Below are 20,829 nucleotides of genomic sequence, written 5' to 3'. Positions count from 1 at the left end.
CACCGTCCTATACTGATGTGAGCACCCTAGGTGGTTTCCTCTTAAAATTGCCAGTGGGAAGCAACACTAGTCCCCTCCACCTGTGGTATCTCCTTCAGTCACTTTGGATTTTCTGCCTTTTTGCTGCCTCTAACCCCCTCCACCAGTCTTATACTCCAGTTAAACATCCTGGAATGAGGGTGCTGGGTCCCTGAGGTAATCTGGCAGTTTACTAATGCTTGTCTCGCTTCCTTTGAATCTCTCCCACTCTTTTCAATGGAAAGACTGTATTCCTCCTGTCTGAAGGAAACTCCCTTACACTGTTATCCTGAGCTTTTTGCCTTATGGTCAATTCTCCAAGCTTCAGTTCTTAATGTTCACAGGAAGTTTTTTGGAATTTAGAAAAGCTCTTATGAACAGTATCTGGTTTTTAATACTGCTACTTTCCCTGGAGCCAGAAAAACCACACTTTGAAATTCAAAGCTGAGCATGACTTTTATACCTGCCCTCTCCTTTCCTGGAGATTGTAAACTTCAAAGATTAATCTTAATAGCAGGAAGCATAAGTAAAAGAAATTAAGGATAAAGGAAAACACATTAAGAGGTATTGAGGAATATTCTTCTATTAAATCTTCACAACTTAGAAAATAAAACTTCCTTAGAATTTCAAATTTTTATTTTACTGATTTAAAAAAATCTGGAATATTAAGGTATTAAGATAGTGGTTCTCAAAGTGTGATCTGGGACTCCTGTGGGAGGGTGTCCGGAGACCCTTTAAGGAGGTTCCTCAGTCAAAACTAATTTTATATTAATACCAAATATTGCCTTTTTCACCATCACTCTCTTGTGAGAGTACAGTGGTTTTCCAGAGACTACATGCAACACGATACTGTAAAAGATATGCGAATCTAGGCCTTCTATTAAGCCAGACATTAAATATGTAAGCATGCAATTATCCTAAGATTTCTTGCAAGTTATTTATTTTTTAAATATATCTTTATTGATTTCAGAGAGAGGAAAGGAGAGGGAGAGAGAGAGATAGAAACATCAATGATGAGAGTCATTGATCGGCTGTAGCCCACAACCCGGGCATGTGCCCCAACTGGGAATCAAACCCTGATCGCCTGGATCCTAGGTTGACGCTCAACCGCTGAGCCACGCCCGGCCAGGCTCTTGCAAGTTATTTTTAATAAACAATGTTATTTATGTAATGGGTTATTTTGTAAAATAATTTGAAATTTTCTTAATTTCTAATATGGTAAATACCTACAATCCAAATAAAAGCTTCCTGGGGTTCTGAATTTTTAAGTGTAAAATCCAAAAGTTTAAGAACCACTGATTTAAGACTTAGGACTTAATATTTTAAATAATAAACACCTGCCATTTGCCCTTTAATAACCGCAAAAAAAAAAATCTTTTTCTGAAATCTCTCCCATTATCCCTTAATTCCTTGTTTTATTTATCATAATATCTAATGCGTCTACTGGGCAAGTGAATAAATGATCAAAGCACTTGGTAAAGTGGTTACTGTAATATACCGTCAATCTATAGAGAAGTTTGTAAGCCAGAATGTGTATAAGGCAGAGTAACTTGCAAGTTAATAACAACTTTGGTGCAAAAAGTTTTAAAGTTATTAAGTGGCAAAACTTTGAGATAACTTTGACAGAAAAAAAAGTAAAACCTATTTTAAAGAAATATGCAAAGTTTGTTTATAATGATATCCTTTTTCTTCCCAGAGATTCCTTCAGTCGAATGAGCCTGCGCAAAATGGATCTCTAAAATAAACACACTTGTTTTATTCACACTTGTTTGAAAAGAGCCACATATTCAACATTGAGTGTGAAAAGAAGTTAATATAAGACTTGGGACTTAATTCTGAAAATTATAGCATTAATTTACTCAATGAAGAATGCAGTGGCCAAGTCAAATTTACATTGTTGAAGTTTGAGAATCATGGCTATGGCTTCTAAAGTTCTGGTAATACGCTGTTATCTTTCTTAAAAGACATTTTAATGACTCAAGGGTACACTATACGTTTACCATTATTTATACCATAGCTGTTAAATTTATTTACTTTAAGTTTGTATTTTTTAATTTATATGACCATTTATAGATTCATTTTGGAACCATTTTAATGTAGTAATGCTTATTTTAAAGGTACTATTAAATATGTGAACGTTTACACTAATTTTATTGAGTGGGACTTTAAAAATTTTCTTTATTGACAAAGGCAGAGAGTCTTGAGAGTTGATTCAAGAACTAGTTCCAAAACTAGCAAAATGAAAATAAAAATTGGCAGTCACTTCATGGCCCCAGAGTCCCAAATTAAATGAATTAATGAAGATAACTGGTTTGTGAAATCTTAAAACTGGTTCCTAAGGTATTTTCAATTTAGACACCAAAAAAACAGAGGAGTTCAGAGTAAATTGCAGAAATAACTTTATTAAGTACTGGGATAACTAATACCAGTGACAGCAGCTTGATCTTTGACTCTCAACTTTATTATACTAATGATAGTAATATGAACTTAATGACTTTCAAGCAAACTAATATGGTTTGTTTCAAATTAAACAAGGCAGTCATCAGTTTTTTAGTGATCCAAACTATTAAATTGGAAATCTGCTTTAAAGCTGTTACATCACCATAAAAAACATGGAGAGCTACTGTTTGACTTTAATGTATCAGCTGAGTAAGAAGTTATTTTTTGATACTTGTATAGATTTTACAAAGGATGTGTAAAAGTAAAATTAGTTGTTTTAATTGAAGAACCAATTAATTTAAAATTATAACTTTATAAGAAACTAATGCAAAAGGTTTTTTGAAAATATATTTCAATTACTTGGCAAGTAGTTCCAAGAAAGTGCATTAATGATTTCTGGAAGTGTTTTGAACAATGTTTTTTTTCCCTTTGTGTAGTATTATAGTTTATAGAAAGCCATAATTTATAATCTGTTCCTCTGATCTACTGACCAGTTACATGAATTGCTGAGAACTGATCAAATTTGTGTCTTCATTTTGAAGTTGATGTTAAAAATAAGATCTCCAAAACAATGATTCTCCTGAGTGCATAGGTGAAGTGACAGTTATCTACCCCCCTCCAGCCTACCTTTATAACAGGCAATATCATCTCAAATTCTTACCTATATCAATTGAAAGACTGAATTATGAAGAGATTTTGCAGATGAGTCTACAATGTTGGACCACAAGGGGTTAACTGAGGAGTCAGAAAGGTATAATTTCAAAAATATATTTGGGGACAAAGGATCCAGATGGACAATATTGCAGGAGTTAATGGAAACTGAAACAAAAAAGGTTTCATATACTCTCTTTCATGGGTGCGGAAAGGGGAAGGTAGATATAAGGGACAGGATATTAAACCCCTAGGTCATTTCTCATTAGGTTGCATTTATGTAAAAATTTGAGTAGTTTCACACAAATCTCTGAAAATATCAAGAACTTTTTTATATAATTATGATTTAATTATGCATTACTAATTATTTTGACTTGACTCAGGAGAGGCTTCCTCTTACTCTTAAAATATGAACACTTGGTAACTACCCATGTACTCCAACTTTCTTTATAAACTTTCTTATCAGGAATCTGTACTAGTAGTTCTTAACCTTGGCTGTCCTTGAGTATTACAGAGGCCCAGGCTCTATCTTAGAAGTATTCTATCAGGAGCTTATGGGTAGTGGTCAAGGCTATTTCTTTTTAAAAGTTATATTAGTGATTCCTACTCCATCAGAAGTTCTGGGTAATGTTCAGAGCTGTTACTTAAAAAGTTCCCTTAGTGATTCGTGAGAGCCGTGACTTTTTTTGTCACACCATCTTCTGGACGAATGTAAGACATTACTTAACTATGTAATTTATTAGTTGACAGGAACTCTTTATTTGTTAAAATGGGGTAAAAATGTTACTCTTTAGAATTATTTTGAATATTAATACCAGAAATGTCCTTTAACAAGTCATAATTGACCACTTATGAATTTAATATACTGTATTTAAAGTGAAAATTTAAACAGTTTTTTGTATGTGCCCAAAACATCTTAAGTTCTCCAGTTCTGGATCCTATAAAGTTATGTGTCTACTTTAAAGGACAGCAAACAGTTTTTACTATACTTCTAAGTATGACAATTTAGATGCACTAAGCAAGCACAATTTGAATTCTCCTGCTTCAAAGCTTCTTCACTCCAACTGTCAAAAGTATTGAGTATTTATTATTGAGTAAAGATAATGTGCCTTTTTATTCTCTTCTATGAATGTATGCACAATATATGTATATTATACATACATACATGAGAACCCAGCTATATTTATGGTAAAAATAAGCAAGTAAAAAAATCCAAGCATTAGTATACATAGTTTTTAAGCACTTAAAATTTTATTGACCTTATGATTTTTAAAAAAGTTAAACTCAAGGTCATACCTTTTAAGTTGATGTACTATATACAGATCGTGCAGAAGATGACTATGAAGAGATACAAATTAGTCCATGCCCAAAAAGATTTACTAAATCATCATCTTCATAAATACATACAAAATTCTTGTGAAGACAGGACTGTCCAGGTTTTCTGAGCCACTTTCAAAGCGACCCAAGGCACAAAATGTACACCCCATTGTGAATACATACATACTCCAGACTTTGTGCCTCTAATAGAGCCCATCAAAGATTTGGCTTCATGACTTATAAAACTAAATGTACTGAAATGATATTCTGCTTCTTAGCTGAAAAACCACAGGATCTATAAACATGTAGATAATTACTCCAAAATATGGAGATACAAATACAAGCACTTTATTTTAAAAAGCAAACACAAAAAGGTGTAAATTCAAAAGTGTTTAAATGCTTCCATTTTGGATAATTCAATTAAGAACCTATACAAGTTTGTTCCCAGAAGCTAATACATCACTAGTCTCTACTAAGGAAAATGAATTCTAAAAATTAACATGGTTTTCAGTTATTCAAATTTCACTATATAAAAACCTAGAGACCAATAATATCCAATAGCTTCAAAAGATAAGCCAGACTTTTTGATGTAATCAACTTTATCGACATTTGTCTGGGCCGGTTTATATATATATATATATGTATATATATACACACACACACACACAAAGGAAAATGTACACTCTATAGTTTCTTATAAAATAGCAAATAAGGAGTAGATGTAGGAGATGTAGAAGGGGAAAGAGAATTCAGAAAGTCCTTCTCTTCGGTGACTTTTACTTCAGAATCATCAAAAAGCAACCACTTCCCCTCATACTCCTTTAAGCTTTGCACTACATATGAAATTTTGTTCTCAAATCCACTAATGTTAATGCCTGTTTGGTCACTGGATTCCTTGTTTCTGTCAGATTCATGGGTCCCATTAGTACTGTTAGTCTCAGGATTTCTACTTTCAGCAAATGCTGTACTGGTGCCTTTCTCAGGATTAGCTCCTTTGTTGTATAGCTCATAATCTGCTTTGCTCTTTTGTCCTCCAAGAAGTCCAATACCTTCTACATTTTTTTTGTTCAAAACTTTACTTGGCTGTGTGTTTCCACTGACTCTAATTGACACTTCATCATCATCATAATTTTCAACCACACCCCTAGCTTCCTCCTCATTCGATGGTTCTGGCTTACCCATTTCACACATTTGGTCAAGCACAAAATTTCCCTTATCTAGTTCTAAACTGTTAAGGTCTGTGACTTTAACAGAAGCAGTGTAGTGCCCACTACTAATGGTAATGCCACTATGCATAACAACTGCAAATAATCCATAGCTGTCATTGGTTGGCTTTGTACTCCATTCTTCTAGTGACAATTTAAGAGGTGTCAGTAAGGGAGTGTTGATCTTGGAAAGTCCACCACCATAACAATCAAACCTTTGGAAGAAAGAAAAAAAAAAGGTTTTCTGCTATTCCACTTTTTATATATTGTCTTATACCCAATGTGAAACTAAGTAAGATTCTGAATGAACCCTTAATATTTAGTGCTCTGAGGAATAAACACAAAAAAGACCCCAATTTATATACTTAAAATAGTTAAAGAAAAAAATACTAAAAAATGCCATATTCAGATGTTTTTGTGAAAGCTATATGGCATTTCCCTAATTTTGTGCAGTAAGAAAATAAATGGCATTTTAAAAAAGCAAAACTAAATTTCAAACCAAAATCCTTTTATTACGTCATTTTAATGTGAAATATATCTCTACCAAGACTTGGGGACAAAAATAAATAGTACTGTAGCAAAAAAAAAAAAAAAAAAGCCCACTGAAAGAAAGGACCATATGTCATTCTTCTGGCACAATAAAGTATGCTGAGAGCTACTGGGAAGCTCTTATGGTAATTTTTAAAAAATCTACAATGACATGTATACATGTCAGAAAGTCAGACTATTCAAAATTTGTCATTTTTATACTTATTTTCTAATTGCTTTTAGGTATTTATATTTTCAACTACAGAAGAATCTCTCAAATTGTTCAGATTCGTTTGATTTCCTGGCTTACCTTAAAACTAAGTAATTTTGCCTTTTTCTCCCCTCAAAAAAAACTTGATGTATATACAATTTGTTCTCTGCTTTAATCAATTCAACTGTATCTAATAAGGAACGAAAAGATGTGTGAAGAAATCACAGATTATGTATTCATACTAAAAGGATTTAAACTGATACATTTTTACAGGGAAACTTAACAAGAAAACAAACTTTTCTAAGGCAATCTTTATAAATTACTTCATTTCAGTAGTTTGTATTATACTATTTTGAACAAAACTTCTCTTATATAGCAGCTCATTTTCTTCATATAGCTTTTATTTATAATACTCACTCTAAGCCGCTAGCAGCAAAACACTTCAAATGAATGGTTATAACTTCAGGCATTTTGTCAAACAAAAGACTTCGTTCGGCTTCAGTATAATGATGGCAATTTTCACAGAAATATTTATCTTCTCCTACAATCCTCTCCACTGAAGCAAATTGTGAAATTGCCCATCTCAGGGTCTTCATTTCTGCTTTTGGCTCTGGAGAAACTACATAAGAGAATCCTTTCACTCACAAATGAAAAATCTGTCAGACACTTAAAAACTAAACCACAAAGTTCCATGTTCAAAATTAGCATGCAATTTCAACTGACTAACCCTTCCAATAATAACTAAAGACATTTCTTTTTTAGGTTCAGAAACTCTTATCATTAAGTTCATCCTCTTATCGTAAGTTCATACTCAGCAGTGCACAGGTCTTTTAAGTATTTGTACTTGGTCAGCCCAAAAAACATTTAGATGTTCGAGACAGGAAAAACATGACAAACCTAGTCTCTGACTCAGTTTAAGACAGACTAGTTTATATTTAATAGCCAATTTCCAATATCTGAACAGGTAAACCAGTCTCATGATCACCTCCTATAACATTTCATATTGTGTTTTATACTAGGCAAAACAGTGGCTCAAATATTGTGTCAACAAAAATATCCTCAGTAGCTCTGAGAAATTCAGGTACCCAAATGTTAACTTATGAAAGTATTTCATTTTCTCATATACTCTACACATCAAAATAAAGACTCCAAATTTTTCCAAATGTTAACTATTGACAAGTGAAGCTATAGAAGCAGAAAGATTTTACTACACCAAAGACACTAAAAGACAACTCCTCACTAATCATACAAGCCATTATTAGACTGTGCTTATTGAAGAAAACTATTTCACGGTCCTTACAAATACTCCAATTTTTGCTTACTTTCAGAACTCTCCTCTACTTTGGAAAGCTCATCTTCTTGTACTGGCACACTGATGTCTTGAAAATCTTCTCTTCTTTCTGTTAAACTCTCACATTCTAAGCAACGAGTCCTTAATACCAGCTGACCTTGAAATAATTTCTCTACAAGCTCAAAACCAATTTGCTCTGTGCCTAAAACAAAAATAGGAAAATATAAGTCTATACATATTAGTTTTTTCAGCACAGCCCACGTAGCCAATATTCATTTAAACTGTGTGTGAATAAAAGACTGACTTTCAAATCTCAACTTGCTTATTAGCATTAAGAGGTGCCTTATTCATGAAATATAAATTCTGTAAAGGTAGTTTAGAATATGAATTACTGTTGTCTCTTTAAAAAAAAGGAAGAAGTCACAACTGTGTCTTCATAATTCCTTTCCCAAAGACAACCCCTAAGAGAATAACCCCAAAATAAGGATGACACTTTCGGTAAAACCATGACCACATCAGTACCATACCATATTCCCCGAGAGCTGTACATCTGGAAGAAAGTGGGTAGAAATCCAGTCCACGTACAGTACAAACTAGTTAGTTCTCTACTTCAAAAAAACTGCATTTCACTAAATACCTTTCATGAGTTTATGTCAAATATTGCTTATATAAGGGGATAAAGTATTTATCCTTTCTGTTAAAATTTACTGAACTCCCTTAGTTTATTAACCACAAACATTACCTTAAGATTGAGATTTATACAGACACAGAAAATAAATCTAAGCACAGTGCTTAAACCACCACAGTTCACTGTGTTGAATTTCTTTTCAAACAAAATAAAATTTCAGCCAGATTTATATTGTACATATATCTAAGAGAAAAATTTCAATTCTGCAACTGTTAATCTGCCTACCTATCAATGTCTAAGAATAAAATACACTGACCTTTGTTTATGGGCTTAACTTCATTACCATTAATGGGCTTAACATTATTTCCTGGAGATTCAAGTCCACAACCATTAATTGTGTTATTTTCACACTTCCCAGAGTCCTCTTCAAGATCACATTCATTTTCTTTAGACTGTCCTTTGGATCCTTGGTTTATTTTCCCCAGACTACAGATTTTAGAAAGAATGCTGGGTTGCTTAGTTGCAGACTTTAACCAATTTATTTTAACTTTTGATTTCTTCTGTGAGGGTCTTGCACTCTCATTTTCAGAAATGTACTTGGCAACTATTTTAGGAGGAATCTCTAATGTATCACCTGTAGCTTTTCTTTTTGATCTGGTTTGTCTCTGGTTCTCTTCCAATGACTGGTGTTCCTTGGATACCTTAATTTTTTTCTTCATGTTACCAAATTCAGTGTCACTTTTTCTTTTCCCATTTCCTTTTGGGAGTTTTTCTTTATAGTCTTCAGAATGCCGCATACTGTCCATCTCTCTGCTGTTAACACCACTAATTTCCTCTTTCGGATGAGACTTTTCTTCTACCTTGTTAGATAATTCTGCCACATTTTTTACTTCTTCTTTTTTTAGGAGTTGGCATGTTTCTTGAATGTTTCCCAAAATACACTGTAAAACTTCCTGTGCATCATGCTGTAGATATCCTTCATACATAGGGTTGAGTTCCCTATAAATAAAAATTGCCATTTCATATATTCTAGTTTTAAAGATATAACACAAAAAAGAAAACCTTTCTATATAGAAATGATTTCATATTTATAAGGATATAACTATTTTATTTTATTAAATCCTCACCCAAGGATATGCTCTCACTGACGAGAAATCGAACCCACAACCTTTTGGTGTACAGGAATGACCCACCCGGCCAGGCCCGTAACTTTATTTTTAAAATCTAGAAACATTTATTTAGCTACAAATGTGAAACTTACCTCAACTTGTAACTGAAAGAAATACATTTTATCTCGTTTTCATTATCACAAATACTTTGATCCTCTTCTGAATATATTATTAACTAATATGTAGTGTTTGCCATGTACCAGGTTTTATTCAAAATGCTTGTTATATTACATGTATTACATAAGTCCCACAATAACCCCATTAAATGGGTACTATTATCATCATTTACAGAAGGTAACTTGCCCAAGGTCCCAGAACTAGCTAAGATACAAAGCCACGATGCAAACTTGCTCTTAGTCACCATGCTACACAACTCTTAACAAACGTATTACACCTATGTCTATTCCTAAACCAAATGATTAGGTAATTTTTTAAAGACTTAACCTATAACATTTTAAATAAAGCTATTTTATATATAGAATAAAGTTTTATTTTTAAAGACAATACTACAAAGAGTCCTAATCCAGTTAACAGCTTTCTAAGCACACACACAACAGAATATTTGGAATTTATAGTTCTTATGCATAATATATTTTTAATACAGACCTATAATTCATAATCTGAAGTTTGGGAATTCAGAATTTTTCAGATTAAAAGACAATATGGCACATAAGTAAAATATATATAACCAACATGATAAGGGGGCAGCATCCCCTAAGTAAACACATTATTCCTATTTCTACAAAAAATGTATGGATCTTCACATTACAAATAATAAAGACTATAAAGTCATATAAATTTAGGTTTAATAAGTTTAATACCAAACTTATGAAAAGATTTCCAGTATTTGGAGCCTCTGGGATATTAAGGGCTATAAAACTATAATTTCTATTTTCCTTGCCCTTTACTATACCCCTATTTATTCATGTATCACTTTCCTCCAAGGAAAGCAACAAATAGCTAAATTAGAATCCTAAAATTATGTAATAGGCTATACCTGAGTGTGTTAAGTAGTCGCCTTGGCTGAGTAGCAAGTTCATCAGTATATTTCTCCGGATTTAAGAGAAAACTAGCCTGAAGCTGTTCAACTGAAATGATTAGGGACTGTAGACTGCATATTAGTTCATAACTTGCCAAAGAATCTTCTTTACAATTTCCCTGCCAAGAAAGAAACACACAAATCAGTATTTTTATTTTTGAACAAATTAAGTACCGTCCCCCTTGTCTTTGTCTCATTAGACAGAACTAGCTTTTCTAAATTTCATTTCATTATAGCACTGATTTTATGGAGGTATACAAATAAGCTTTTACAATTTCTGTTTTGTTATTTTCTATCATGGTTTTGTAATTATGTAAGTCAACCATTCCTTTATTATTTACTTAAATTTTAAAAGTGAGTCAATTGGAAAAACAATCGATGAGTGACAGGTGTGGCAAAGGTATGATGAATTTCAAAGGTGGTATACAAATGTTTATTGGTAAGCAATAAATTAAAGGCCTGGAGAAGACAGTAAAAGGGGATAATCTAGTTAGCTACCCTGTAAGAATGAAAAATAACTGCCTTTCTGACAATGTAAACTACTGAGAAATTCAATTCTCAGTTATAGTTTAACTGAGAAATAATCTTTGTCATCCTCCTCTCAAATCCTCTGTGTATCACTTTTTTATTTTGAAGTGAATTTTCATTTACATACTATATTATTCTGTTACTTTCATATTTTACCTTCTCTTTTTGATTAGCTTCATCTTTAAGAGCTTCTTTCTTCTTTGAAATAATATTAAATAAGTGCTTCACTCCAGATTTAAAACCGGGACAAAAATATAATACCTATAAAAAGTGAGATTGTCTGAGTGTTTACTGAACAAACAATAATAATATACCTAAAGTCACTCAAACACTATCATGCCTTTTTTTTTTTTTACTATATCTTTATTGATTTCAGAGAGAGAAAGAGAGAGGGATAGAAACATCAATGATGAGAGTCATTGATCGGTTGCCTCCTACACGCCCCCTACTGAAATCAAGCCTGCAACCTGGGCATGTACCCTGTACCCAGGAATTGAACCGTGTCTCCCTCGATCTCCTGGATCATAGGTCGATGCTCAACTGCTGAGCCACACCAATCGGGTACTATCATGCTTTTTGTAGAGCACTTTTAAATGTGCATTACTTAAAATTCTGAGATTAAGATGTGTCAAAAATTGTTCTCTATTTCATCATCATAGCCCACACTCTTCCCTCACTGGCAATAAAGCACTGAGCCTGAGCAGATATTGCTAAGACTATGGTTTGGAAGAGTACAACATAAAACAGATATAGTTCCAAGGGTTAAATACTTATCACCATAGCACCAGGAATTGGGCAGAAAAACTAAATGTTTGGTATCTTCCACTTAACTAAGGTCTACCCAGTTTGCTCTCCCAGGATTATTTAATGTATCACTTTCTCTTACCCCAAAGGAAGCTTATAACACACAACTTAGAATCATCATTCTTATTTAAGCCCATTCTAGTTTATTTAAAATCAAAGATAGTATGGACAATTAAAATCCTCTAATAATCTGCAATTCTCAGAAGCATTAAATGTTATATCGTCCTTTGTCTACTAAAGTTTTATTATATAGCAAAATCGTGAATTTACCTGAAGTATACTGTTAAGATAACAAGTATTGCCGAGATTATTTAGTCCCACAAATGGTAACAAGTTTTCTCTCTTCTCACAGTTTATAGGTGAGGACTGTGCTGCAGGAACAACTTGATCACTATTAAGTATAGAGAGGAGGCGAAAGATATAATGAAATAGTATCTTAAAAAAACAAAGCAAAAATATTATTTCTCTAGATTTAGTCTTTTCCCAAAAGCTGTATGATCTGAAAAGCATACGGATTTTACTCAGAAGACATTTTAAGAGAAGAAATATGTACAGGTGAAAAATGTGCTGTACACCCAGAATAAAAATTTTATAAGCACTTTAAAAACATTATTATAATTAAGAAGCCTCAAAGTTAATTCCATCGAGGCTATTAATCCCATTTTACAGAGTAGAAAACTAAGGAACCTAGTAGTGATGACACTTTTATCAAGTACAGCTGGCCCTTGAACAATATAGGGTGGGGGTAGGAGTAGGGGGCATTTAGAAGTACTGACTTCCCCCCACACACATATGGTTAGAAATTCCCCTATAGCATTTTGTTTTTTTTAAATCCTCACCTGAGGATATTTTTTCCATTGATTTTCGAGAGAGAGAGAGACAGAGACAGAGAGAGAGACAGAGACAGAGACAGAGACATTGATTCAAGAGACACATCTATTGGCTGCCTCACACACATACCCCGACTGGGGCTGGGAATCAAGCGTGCAACCTGGTACGTGCCCTTGGCTGGAATCAAACCTGGGACCCTTCAGTCCGCGGGCCAATGTGCTAACCACTGAGCTAAACTGGGTAGGGCTCCCCTATAGCTTTTTACTCCCCCAAAACTTAACTACTCATAGCCTACCAGAAGCCTTACTGAAAACAAAACAGTAACATATTTTGTATGTTATATGCATTATATACTATAGTCTTATAATAAAGCTAGAGAAAAGAAAAATGTTAAGAAAATCATGAGAGAAAATACATTTATTATTTATAGAAAAACATCCCCATATAAACGGACCCACACAGTTCAAACCTATGTTGTTCAAAGATCAATTGCAGTTTAACTCTGAACAGAAACCTGGGAATAACGACTATGACAATATTTGGAAGAGGCTGTACTAAGTTAGATTCTATTAATAAAAGAGTAAGAGGAAAGAGACAATGAAGAGCATTATATGGCTGTCCCTCACTAAAAACAAATTGTTCAAGTTTATAATTTTATTACCTTACTTTAACAATCATTAGATCATCAGAGCATTTTTATTTTATAGCTTCTAGCTATTACTCTAGCACCTCAAAGTGTTTATAGGCATGAATGCTGGTAAACAAAAGCTTTATACACAATCTAAGCTGATTATTGGTTAATATTAGGAAATCACACATAAAACCAAATCTACTTTAATAATTTAGCAGAGTGCCTATCTGTTGAATAGGGAGCTAGTGTAGACTCCAAGTGGAGCAACTATCGACGGAATAAAGTATTTCATTTTGTTCTGATTTCTTTTCAGTTACCAAAGGAATTCAAAACAAATGCTTCTGACACGAGTTTATTTTAAATATAATTTGCAATTGTATACCAACAGATTTGATAACTCACATATCAGGTATGACTGTAAAGTTTAAATATCTCAGGTAACTGTCAAGTACTGTATTCCTAAACAAAAAAAATCACTCATTTCTTTTCCCTTACACTAAACCTGTTTATATTACAAACAAGTGTAAATTGAAAAAGTTTTAGTTGATAAATATTTCTCCAAGTTAGCTGATTGGCTGAGCACAATGTAAATGAGTTACCATTATGGATGTGCTCCCTGCGGGGAAACACCACCAGTTCTGTTCTGTTTCTACTATATATTGCTAGACTTGTCTCACAAATGTGTGTGTGTGTGGGGGGGGGGGGGGGCGGGGTTGCCTCTAAGGACTATCAGGTAGGAATGTCTGGAAGTATCGATCCAATTTCACCGCTTCTTCACTGGTGTAGAATTTTAAAACTACAGAAATATACTTTGAATACCTACATTTCAGATCCTCTATATTCAGAAGCCTTTTCTTCATTTTCTTGAGAATCTGTGAAATCCAAGGCTCTCTTAGTTTCCTTTTTCTGAAAAAACTTCAAGGAAAGTCTGTTTTTCTTTGACGGACTACCTCTTGAAAGCCCATTACTTTCACTAGGTATGACACCAGGCATTTTCTCTTCAAATACCAAAGAGTTGACAAATATTGATTTATATAGGGATGTTATAATCACCAATCATATCTGTTAATCACAGAAAAGGTTTCATTAGTTTTCAGTTATCAGCTGCAGGCAATAAAATCAATTTTGAAAACAAATTTACCATGGAATAATACTAATTAAAACCTCATATTTGGAAACCTAATGCCTCACAATAAGCACTCAATGTTCTAATGCTTGCCATTTGTCCTTAACTTTCTTACACAACAAAAAGTATCAGATAAATGATATTTTTTTAGCCTGCTACTAGAGTAAGGGTCACCTCACAAGATACCAAATTTTTGTAGACCTACAGTAAAGTAGATTAAAAAGTAAAACCTTAATTTTTATTATAATTTATTCACTCAAAAAATATTGACTCAGCAACCACCATCTCTAATTTACTAAGTAAGGAGTAGGAAACAGAGGGGTAAAAATATTGACTCAGCAACCACCATCTCTAATTTACTAAGTAAGGAGTAGGAAACAGAGGGGTGAATGGGAAATCAAAGGATGCTGTAATAAGTCTTCCAAGGGCTTTTCTACTTATTAATATGAATACATGAAAGTCTCTAAAAACATCTCTTTAAAGTATAATTTAAATACAAGAAAAGGCATAGATCTGGTGGTGTTATACCTAAAAACTTGAGTGAAAAGTAAGAGAACAAATGAAAGTTGGGATAGTGGGCAACTTTGTGTATATAAAATACTTATGCAGTAGAAACCACAACACACTACTAATTTTCCATTTTTTAAACTACAGGTGTTTTTTTAAAAAAATTAATGCTTTATGTAGAAAAAGATGATTTGGTTTGCCTTTTGCTATCTTTCTTCCCAGTTTTAAAGTAAAACTTTTAGATTTAAAAAAATGGCACTCTTTGTGGTACTTTATATGTCAATCCTATTTTTCATTAGGATATCTGGGGGGAAATTATCTAAGAGGAATTGCTTAGAACCCAGAAGTTCAGCAACAACTTTCAAATACAGATACAGAATAATACCATGAACTAACAAAATTCACTCAAATTCCATCCTTACTAAGCATTTCACTGGTTGCTTCAGATCTGGGAATTCACAGCACTTGATCGGCAGTGAAACTACATTTTTGACTCAACTCAGGAATGTGGAAAAGTTGACCAATTTCCCCATCCCCTCCTCCAACTCAATTTACTCTCCTGGCCACTTAATGCTACTGATGAAATGCTACCATGGATAAACCAGCCTGAGCTAAGTTGTCAGGGCTCTCTCAAGCATTCAAAAGGTTTTTCTTAGGAGCTAATTCTAATAAATTATGAAAACTGGACTCTCTAAGACATAGAGTAACCAAACTTAAATAAATAGAAAAACTGACCAAGCAGCTGAAATAACTGATTATCAATCCTAATTAAACCAACCGCCCTGGCTCCCTCAAAGCGACGATTCAACATTTAATGATAACATTTCTAGCTGGCTTTCCTTAAAACTGGGGGCTGTTACATAAAAAATATTTCTCTTGTATAAGTCTAAATCAGAAAACACAATGAGTCAAACACTGAATGTTCTTGAACAAATAGTGTGAACACTCAGTCCCATTAGTTTTAAATTTTTTCTTCTATAAAATGACACGCCTCAATTCCATTTTTCAAGAAAAATGCAAAATAATAACACCCTCGACAAAGGTGTAAGACACGTGGCCAGTTCTAAATACTAGAGGAATTAAACTACGCGGTAAAATTTAGCAGTTACCAACACAGGGCAACGTAAGTGAAAACATTCTCCTCCTTAACCCGAACCACTCTACGAACACAAAACAAAGTGAAAGATGACGAAATTGTGTTGATGTCGGTGCCCGTCACAGCACGGGGCGCGGCGGGAGGCTGGCCGTGGCGTCCTTGGCCAGAGCCACAACCCCGGCCCCCACGCCCGCGGGGATGGCCGACGGACGCCCAACCCGCACCTGCTTTCCCTAGTCCTGCCGCGGCAGGAGGGGGCGCCCCGCCTGGTGCCAAAGGGCTCCGCTGGCAGCTCCGCCAGGGCGCAGCACCAACCGCGTCCTCCCCGCGCACCGACGCCGGAGTCCCGGAGCAGCCCCGCTCCCGAGCCGGCCCAACTTGCGTCGGCGCCCGGCAACGGCCTCCCCTCCCCAGGCCCTCCTTACCTGGTCATGGCCCGAAGCGAGGTCCGCGGCGGTGACGCCGGCCAGTCCAGCCGGGACGAGTGTGGGTGCGACAGATAAGACCTTGTCCCGAGCGCGCGGAGTCCCCAACCCGAGGAAAAGCTGGACGGATCGCCTTCCCCGCGGGGGAGTGACCATTCGCTTTCAAGAGCGGGAGCCCGGGCCGCCGCTTGGTCCTGCCTTGCGCCGGCACCGATTACATCCCCGGAGCGGCGCCCGCCGCGCCTGCCCCGGCTTGGAAAGGAGCGCAAGAAGTAGTCCCGCTGGCGCAGCGCCTGAACCGCTAGGGTCTTTCCCACTCCACCACCGAGGGGAACTTGGCGCGTTTTCCTCCGTCTCAGGACCCCCGTGTTTTAGCCTCCGCCCGCGCCAGCGCTGCGATGGAAGTGTGTCCTTAGAAAATGCCGGTTCTAGTCTCCTCGGTGCAGAGACGCGAAAGGCAGAAGCCGCCTGGCGACTGCCACCAGCCCCCTGGCACGCACGTGCTCCGGAACCAGCTGGAACGGTAGTTTCCCCAAATTCCTAACGGGTTCTGCAGTTTCAAACAGCGCAGGCACTGTCGCGGGCAGCTCGCACGGGTCCTCGCTGAGGGCGCGCGCTAGGTGCTAGCGGCCTGGCTGGCGGGCTCGAGCCTCACACCTCCCCACCCTGCTCTTTTTTTTTTTTTTTAACCATTCGTGCGCGCGAGTTGAAGGAAAGGCATACGGGTCGGGAGACGGGACAGGGGTAAGATGGGACGGGCTCCTTCCTGGAGAAGGAGCCGCCAGGTGCTCAAACCCACCAATCCCTGAGCTGTCCCCCCGACCAAGCTCACCCCGGCCTCCGGTCAAGAGGAGCCAATCAGAAGTACCTAGACAAAAGCCAGTTGAGTGGGCGGGGAAAGGAAGTTCCGCCAATACCAAGAAGAAAGGGTTCTTAACCAGTGTCACCCCAATAAATTCAATAAAAATTAAAAAAAAAAAAAGGAGGGGCTCCAACCAATCATTGTTGGCCATGCAGAGCGTTTTTCAGGAGCTGTTCCGCTCCCGCTCTCACTGGCACTCGAGTGCGCGCTCTGCTGCCGACTGTTACATTTCGTCCTGCGTTTTGTGAATCCTCGAGGCCCCCGAGGGTGCGGTTTCCGGAGTAGGGCCCTCGCGACAAGCCCCGCCCCCTCCATGCGTACACCCTCTGGCGGGGTTACCAGGGAAACTAGTTTCAGAAAATGGCTGACCCGCTGGCTTCGCGGCGGGTGCCAGGGTTTTCTCGTTGGGATCGCAGCCCCAGCCCACGCCTACCCAATAAAAAACAAGCACTGCCGTGGGCGACCGTACACCCTCCGCGGAAAGTGCGGCGCTCCTGCCTCAGTCCCCCGCGCCTTTGCCCCTGTGGGCCGCCTTCCCTTCCCGGCCGGCGGGGGAGACGACCTCGCACGTTCGCCCCGCTCTGGCTGGAAGGCGCCTGCGCGAGCCCGGGCGGGAGGGCTCGGGAAGGCCAGGCGGCCTCGCCGGGCTTGGCTTGCTTCTGCGTCTGTCCGCTCTGAGCGGTGACTTCACAACCTAAAAAGCAAGAGCTGCAGTGAAGCAGAAGTTCAGCCCAGTTCATTTAATGGAGCAGGTCTTTAGGCGCTGACTGTGTGCCAGGCATTTGTTTAAGGCGCCAGGGGTATGGCGTGAACACGCTCCCCGCTGTGAAGGAGCTGGACATTGTAGACGGGGCGTAAGGGGAGCTAAAATATGAAATTATATGAATGACAAGGAGATAAGAAGTGTTATTACTGTTTTAGATAGGAGAGCCTGGGAAGACCTGAGTTGAGCTTTGAGCAGAGAGGTGAGTGAAAGCAGGGGGCCTGGGAGGAGTCCGGCGGAAGGAGCAGGAGCGTCCAGGCGGAAGCGGGCGAGCGCAGCCAGAGCGCATGTGCTCGGCGCGCGGGAAAGAGGCGAGGAGACCAGGGTGCCTGGAGCGCCGCGAGCCTAGGGGAGAAGACTGGGACACAAGATTATTTGTCACACGGCAGGGCTCTGATTGAGCTGGGTAAGGAGGTGGAAGCCACTGGATGACCTTCGGAAGCGCAAGCAGCAAGGTCAGCCAGGGCGCCATGTCAGGAGCCCAGGCGCGAAAGTATGGTGGCTTGCGAGAAGGTGGTAGCCGCGGGAATGTTTAGAACTGGTAGGATTTAGAACGTATTTTGAAGTGCAGACAACAGGATCAGCTGATGGATGGTAAAGAGAGAGACAGAAAGGACAAGACTTTTTTTTTTTTTAACCAGAGTAACTGGACAGTGATTGGTTCTTGATAAAATGAGCAATATTGGAGATGGGGGGGGAACCATTGTTCTTAGGCTTTAAGACTGAGGTGCCTATTTTACATGCAAATGAGAGATGTTGAGCCAGAAGATACCAGTTTGGGAGCTCAGTGTACAATTTAGATCAGGGGATATAAGTTTGGGAGTAGGTTTGGTTTTTTAAATGTCTTTATTGATTTCAGAGAGAGGAAGGGAGAGGGGGAGAGAGAGGGATGAAACATCAATGATGAGAGTCATTGATTGGCTGCCTCCTGCACGTGCCCTGCTAGGGGTGGAGCCCAGGACCCCGCATGTGCCCTGACCAGGAACCGTCATCTCCCCATCATAGATTGATGCTCAACCACTGGGCCACACTGGCCAGGTGCAAAAAACTTGTTTAAGGAAAGCACTGTAAATGAATTGTTTCCTGATTTCCTCCCCTGGGAAAGGTCAGCGCTAGGGGGCTCTACAGGAGCAGGATTATTTGGGATTGGGTGACAGTTCTTCCGACCCTCCCCTTCTGGGTGCAAGTTAAAGAAAGACAGGCTCAGTATGTAAACCCATGGCCTTCATCCAGCATCTTTAGCAGCCATAAACGGCAACCAACCAACTAGTAAAACCACTAATAAAACAGCTTGTAAAACCACTATCCAGTATTTAAATTTAAAGATTATTTCCACAAATTAAAGTCTGTTTAAGAGATAAAATACATTGGCTTTAGGATTTTAAATTCTTTTTCACCATCTCTAGCCCCAGGGGCAGGTGGGAGGCATAGACCTCCCATGCCTATGAAAGGAATGCCTTACCCCACTTCCTTAATGCTTTGTATCAATTGAGTAGATGAATGTCCGGTAAGTGGGTGGGTGCTGAGGGGGTAGCAGGAAGTCTCAAGAGCTTATTTAGAGCTTATTTATATTTCATGGGAAGAGAGTCTTGTCTTTCACGTACCATTAACATTCTTTTATTCTTTGTATGTTTAACCCATCCTGAAGGGAGACCTACAATTAAACTTCAACAATATTTTTTCTTCTCTGAATAAAATTTACTTTAATAAAGTAATAAGTATTTGAAGAGAAAATTAATTCCTATAATTCCTATTCTTTCCTTTTGAACATCATTATGGACTCATGGCTTGTTACATTCTTAACTTGTTTTAAGTAAGCATAAGTTTAATTTCCTTTTTGAAGCAAAAAAACTAACAATTTAACCTGTGGGAACTTCTTTTCAGTTGGCTTCTAGATCCTCTCAACATTTTGAAGGCATCCTTGCTTCGTGGCACATTCCATATCCGTCTTTTGAAATATTTTCTTACTGACTTGAATATACCATGTAATATGTTGCTTTACCATGTCATATGTTCAAACCACAATACTATTTTTAAAATTTTATTGATTGTGAGAGAGAAAGAAAAAGAAACATTGATTTGTTGTCCCACTTACTGATACACTCATTGGTTGATTCTTGTATGTGCCCTGACCAGGGATCAAACCCTAAACCTTAGCTTATTAGGATGACACTCCAACCAACTGAGCTACCAAGACAAGGCCAAACCACATTATTAAAAGTCTATAAGCCTTAATTTAAAATAATAATAAATCTAAGTCATAAGATAGTCTTTACTATCTATTACTTTACCATTTTATTTTGGTCTTTGAAAAAAGCCCACATATTTATCAGACAAGAATACAGTTGGCTCTAACATGGGGATTGTGTAACAATTATTATGGATTTCTTTCAGTCCAATTATCTTGGAATAATTTTGTGTAGGCCTTGGTAGGGAACCACCCCAAAACTTCATGACCTAAAAGAACCATCTCTTCTTTCTCACGCATCTATGGCCTACGTGGTGGTTCTTCAGCTGGTCTCCCTTGGCTACCTCCATGGCTGCATTCAAATGGCAGTTCTAAGATTTGGAATTATAAAATTTACATAAAAAACAAAAACCATAACTCATATATATGATTTTCCTCCCTACCAAAAATGAAAAAGGAGTGGCTTAACTTTTTTATTATCAGCCCAGGAACCGTGGCCTATGGAATCAAGATTCAAAGTGACATTTCTTTTTTCTCTTAGGCATGGAGGAACTGTGTGTCTGTTACCAGAC

The 20,829-nt window shown here is 37.5% G+C and overlaps 2 protein-coding genes across 8 annotated transcripts in view; one reads left to right on the top strand and one right to left on the bottom strand.

Moving 5' to 3' along the window:
- Nucleotides 1-9,086, top strand: part of DOCK7 (dedicator of cytokinesis 7) — a 155,418-nt gene extending 146,332 nt beyond the window's left edge. For all 7 annotated transcript variants that reach the window (XM_087820488.1, XM_087820487.1, XM_087820486.1 and 4 more), the window contains one exon: nt 1,715-9,086. In XM_087820488.1, coding sequence (XP_087676614.1) covers nt 1,715-1,757 — 43 coding nt within the window. In that variant the 3' untranslated portion in view covers nt 1,758-9,086. The remainder of the gene's footprint in view (nt 1-1,714) is intronic.
- On the bottom strand, nt 4,338-16,661 carry USP1 (ubiquitin specific peptidase 1). Its single transcript, XM_016208595.2, has 9 exons — nt 16,445-16,661; nt 14,114-14,352; nt 12,099-12,219; nt 11,181-11,285; nt 10,455-10,615; nt 8,605-9,287; nt 7,692-7,862; nt 6,787-6,988; nt 4,338-5,845 (listed from the first exon to the last, which is right to left on the bottom strand). The coding sequence occupies exons 2-9, from the start codon at nt 14,281-14,283 to the stop codon at nt 5,110-5,112; spliced, it is 2,349 nt and encodes a 782-aa protein (XP_016064081.2). The 5' UTR covers nt 14,284-14,352; nt 16,445-16,661; the 3' UTR covers nt 4,338-5,109.
- Nucleotides 16,662-20,829: the final 4,168 nt, after the last annotated feature.

The sequence above is a fragment of the Miniopterus natalensis genome, chromosome 9, assembly GCF_054644295.1.
Source record: "Miniopterus natalensis isolate mMinNat1 chromosome 9, mMinNat1.hap1, whole genome shotgun sequence".
Lineage (NCBI taxonomy): Eukaryota > Metazoa > Chordata > Mammalia > Chiroptera > Miniopteridae > Miniopterus > Miniopterus natalensis.
This window is presented reverse-complemented; position numbering and strand designations above follow the sequence as displayed.

Coding starts and splice junctions, on each gene's coding strand:
- USP1 (XM_016208595.2), bottom strand. CDS start 14,283: ATGCCTGGTGTCATACCTAGTGAAAGTAATGGGCTTTCAAGAGGTAGT. Junction 9,288..10,454: donor CGACTACTTAACACACTCAG/GTATAGCCTATT, acceptor TTTTATTTATAG/GGAACTCAACCCTATGTATG. Junction 5,846..6,786: donor TTTGCTGCTAGCGGCTTAGA/GTGAGTATTATA, acceptor TTTCTTCCAAAG/GTTTGATTGTTATGGTGGTG.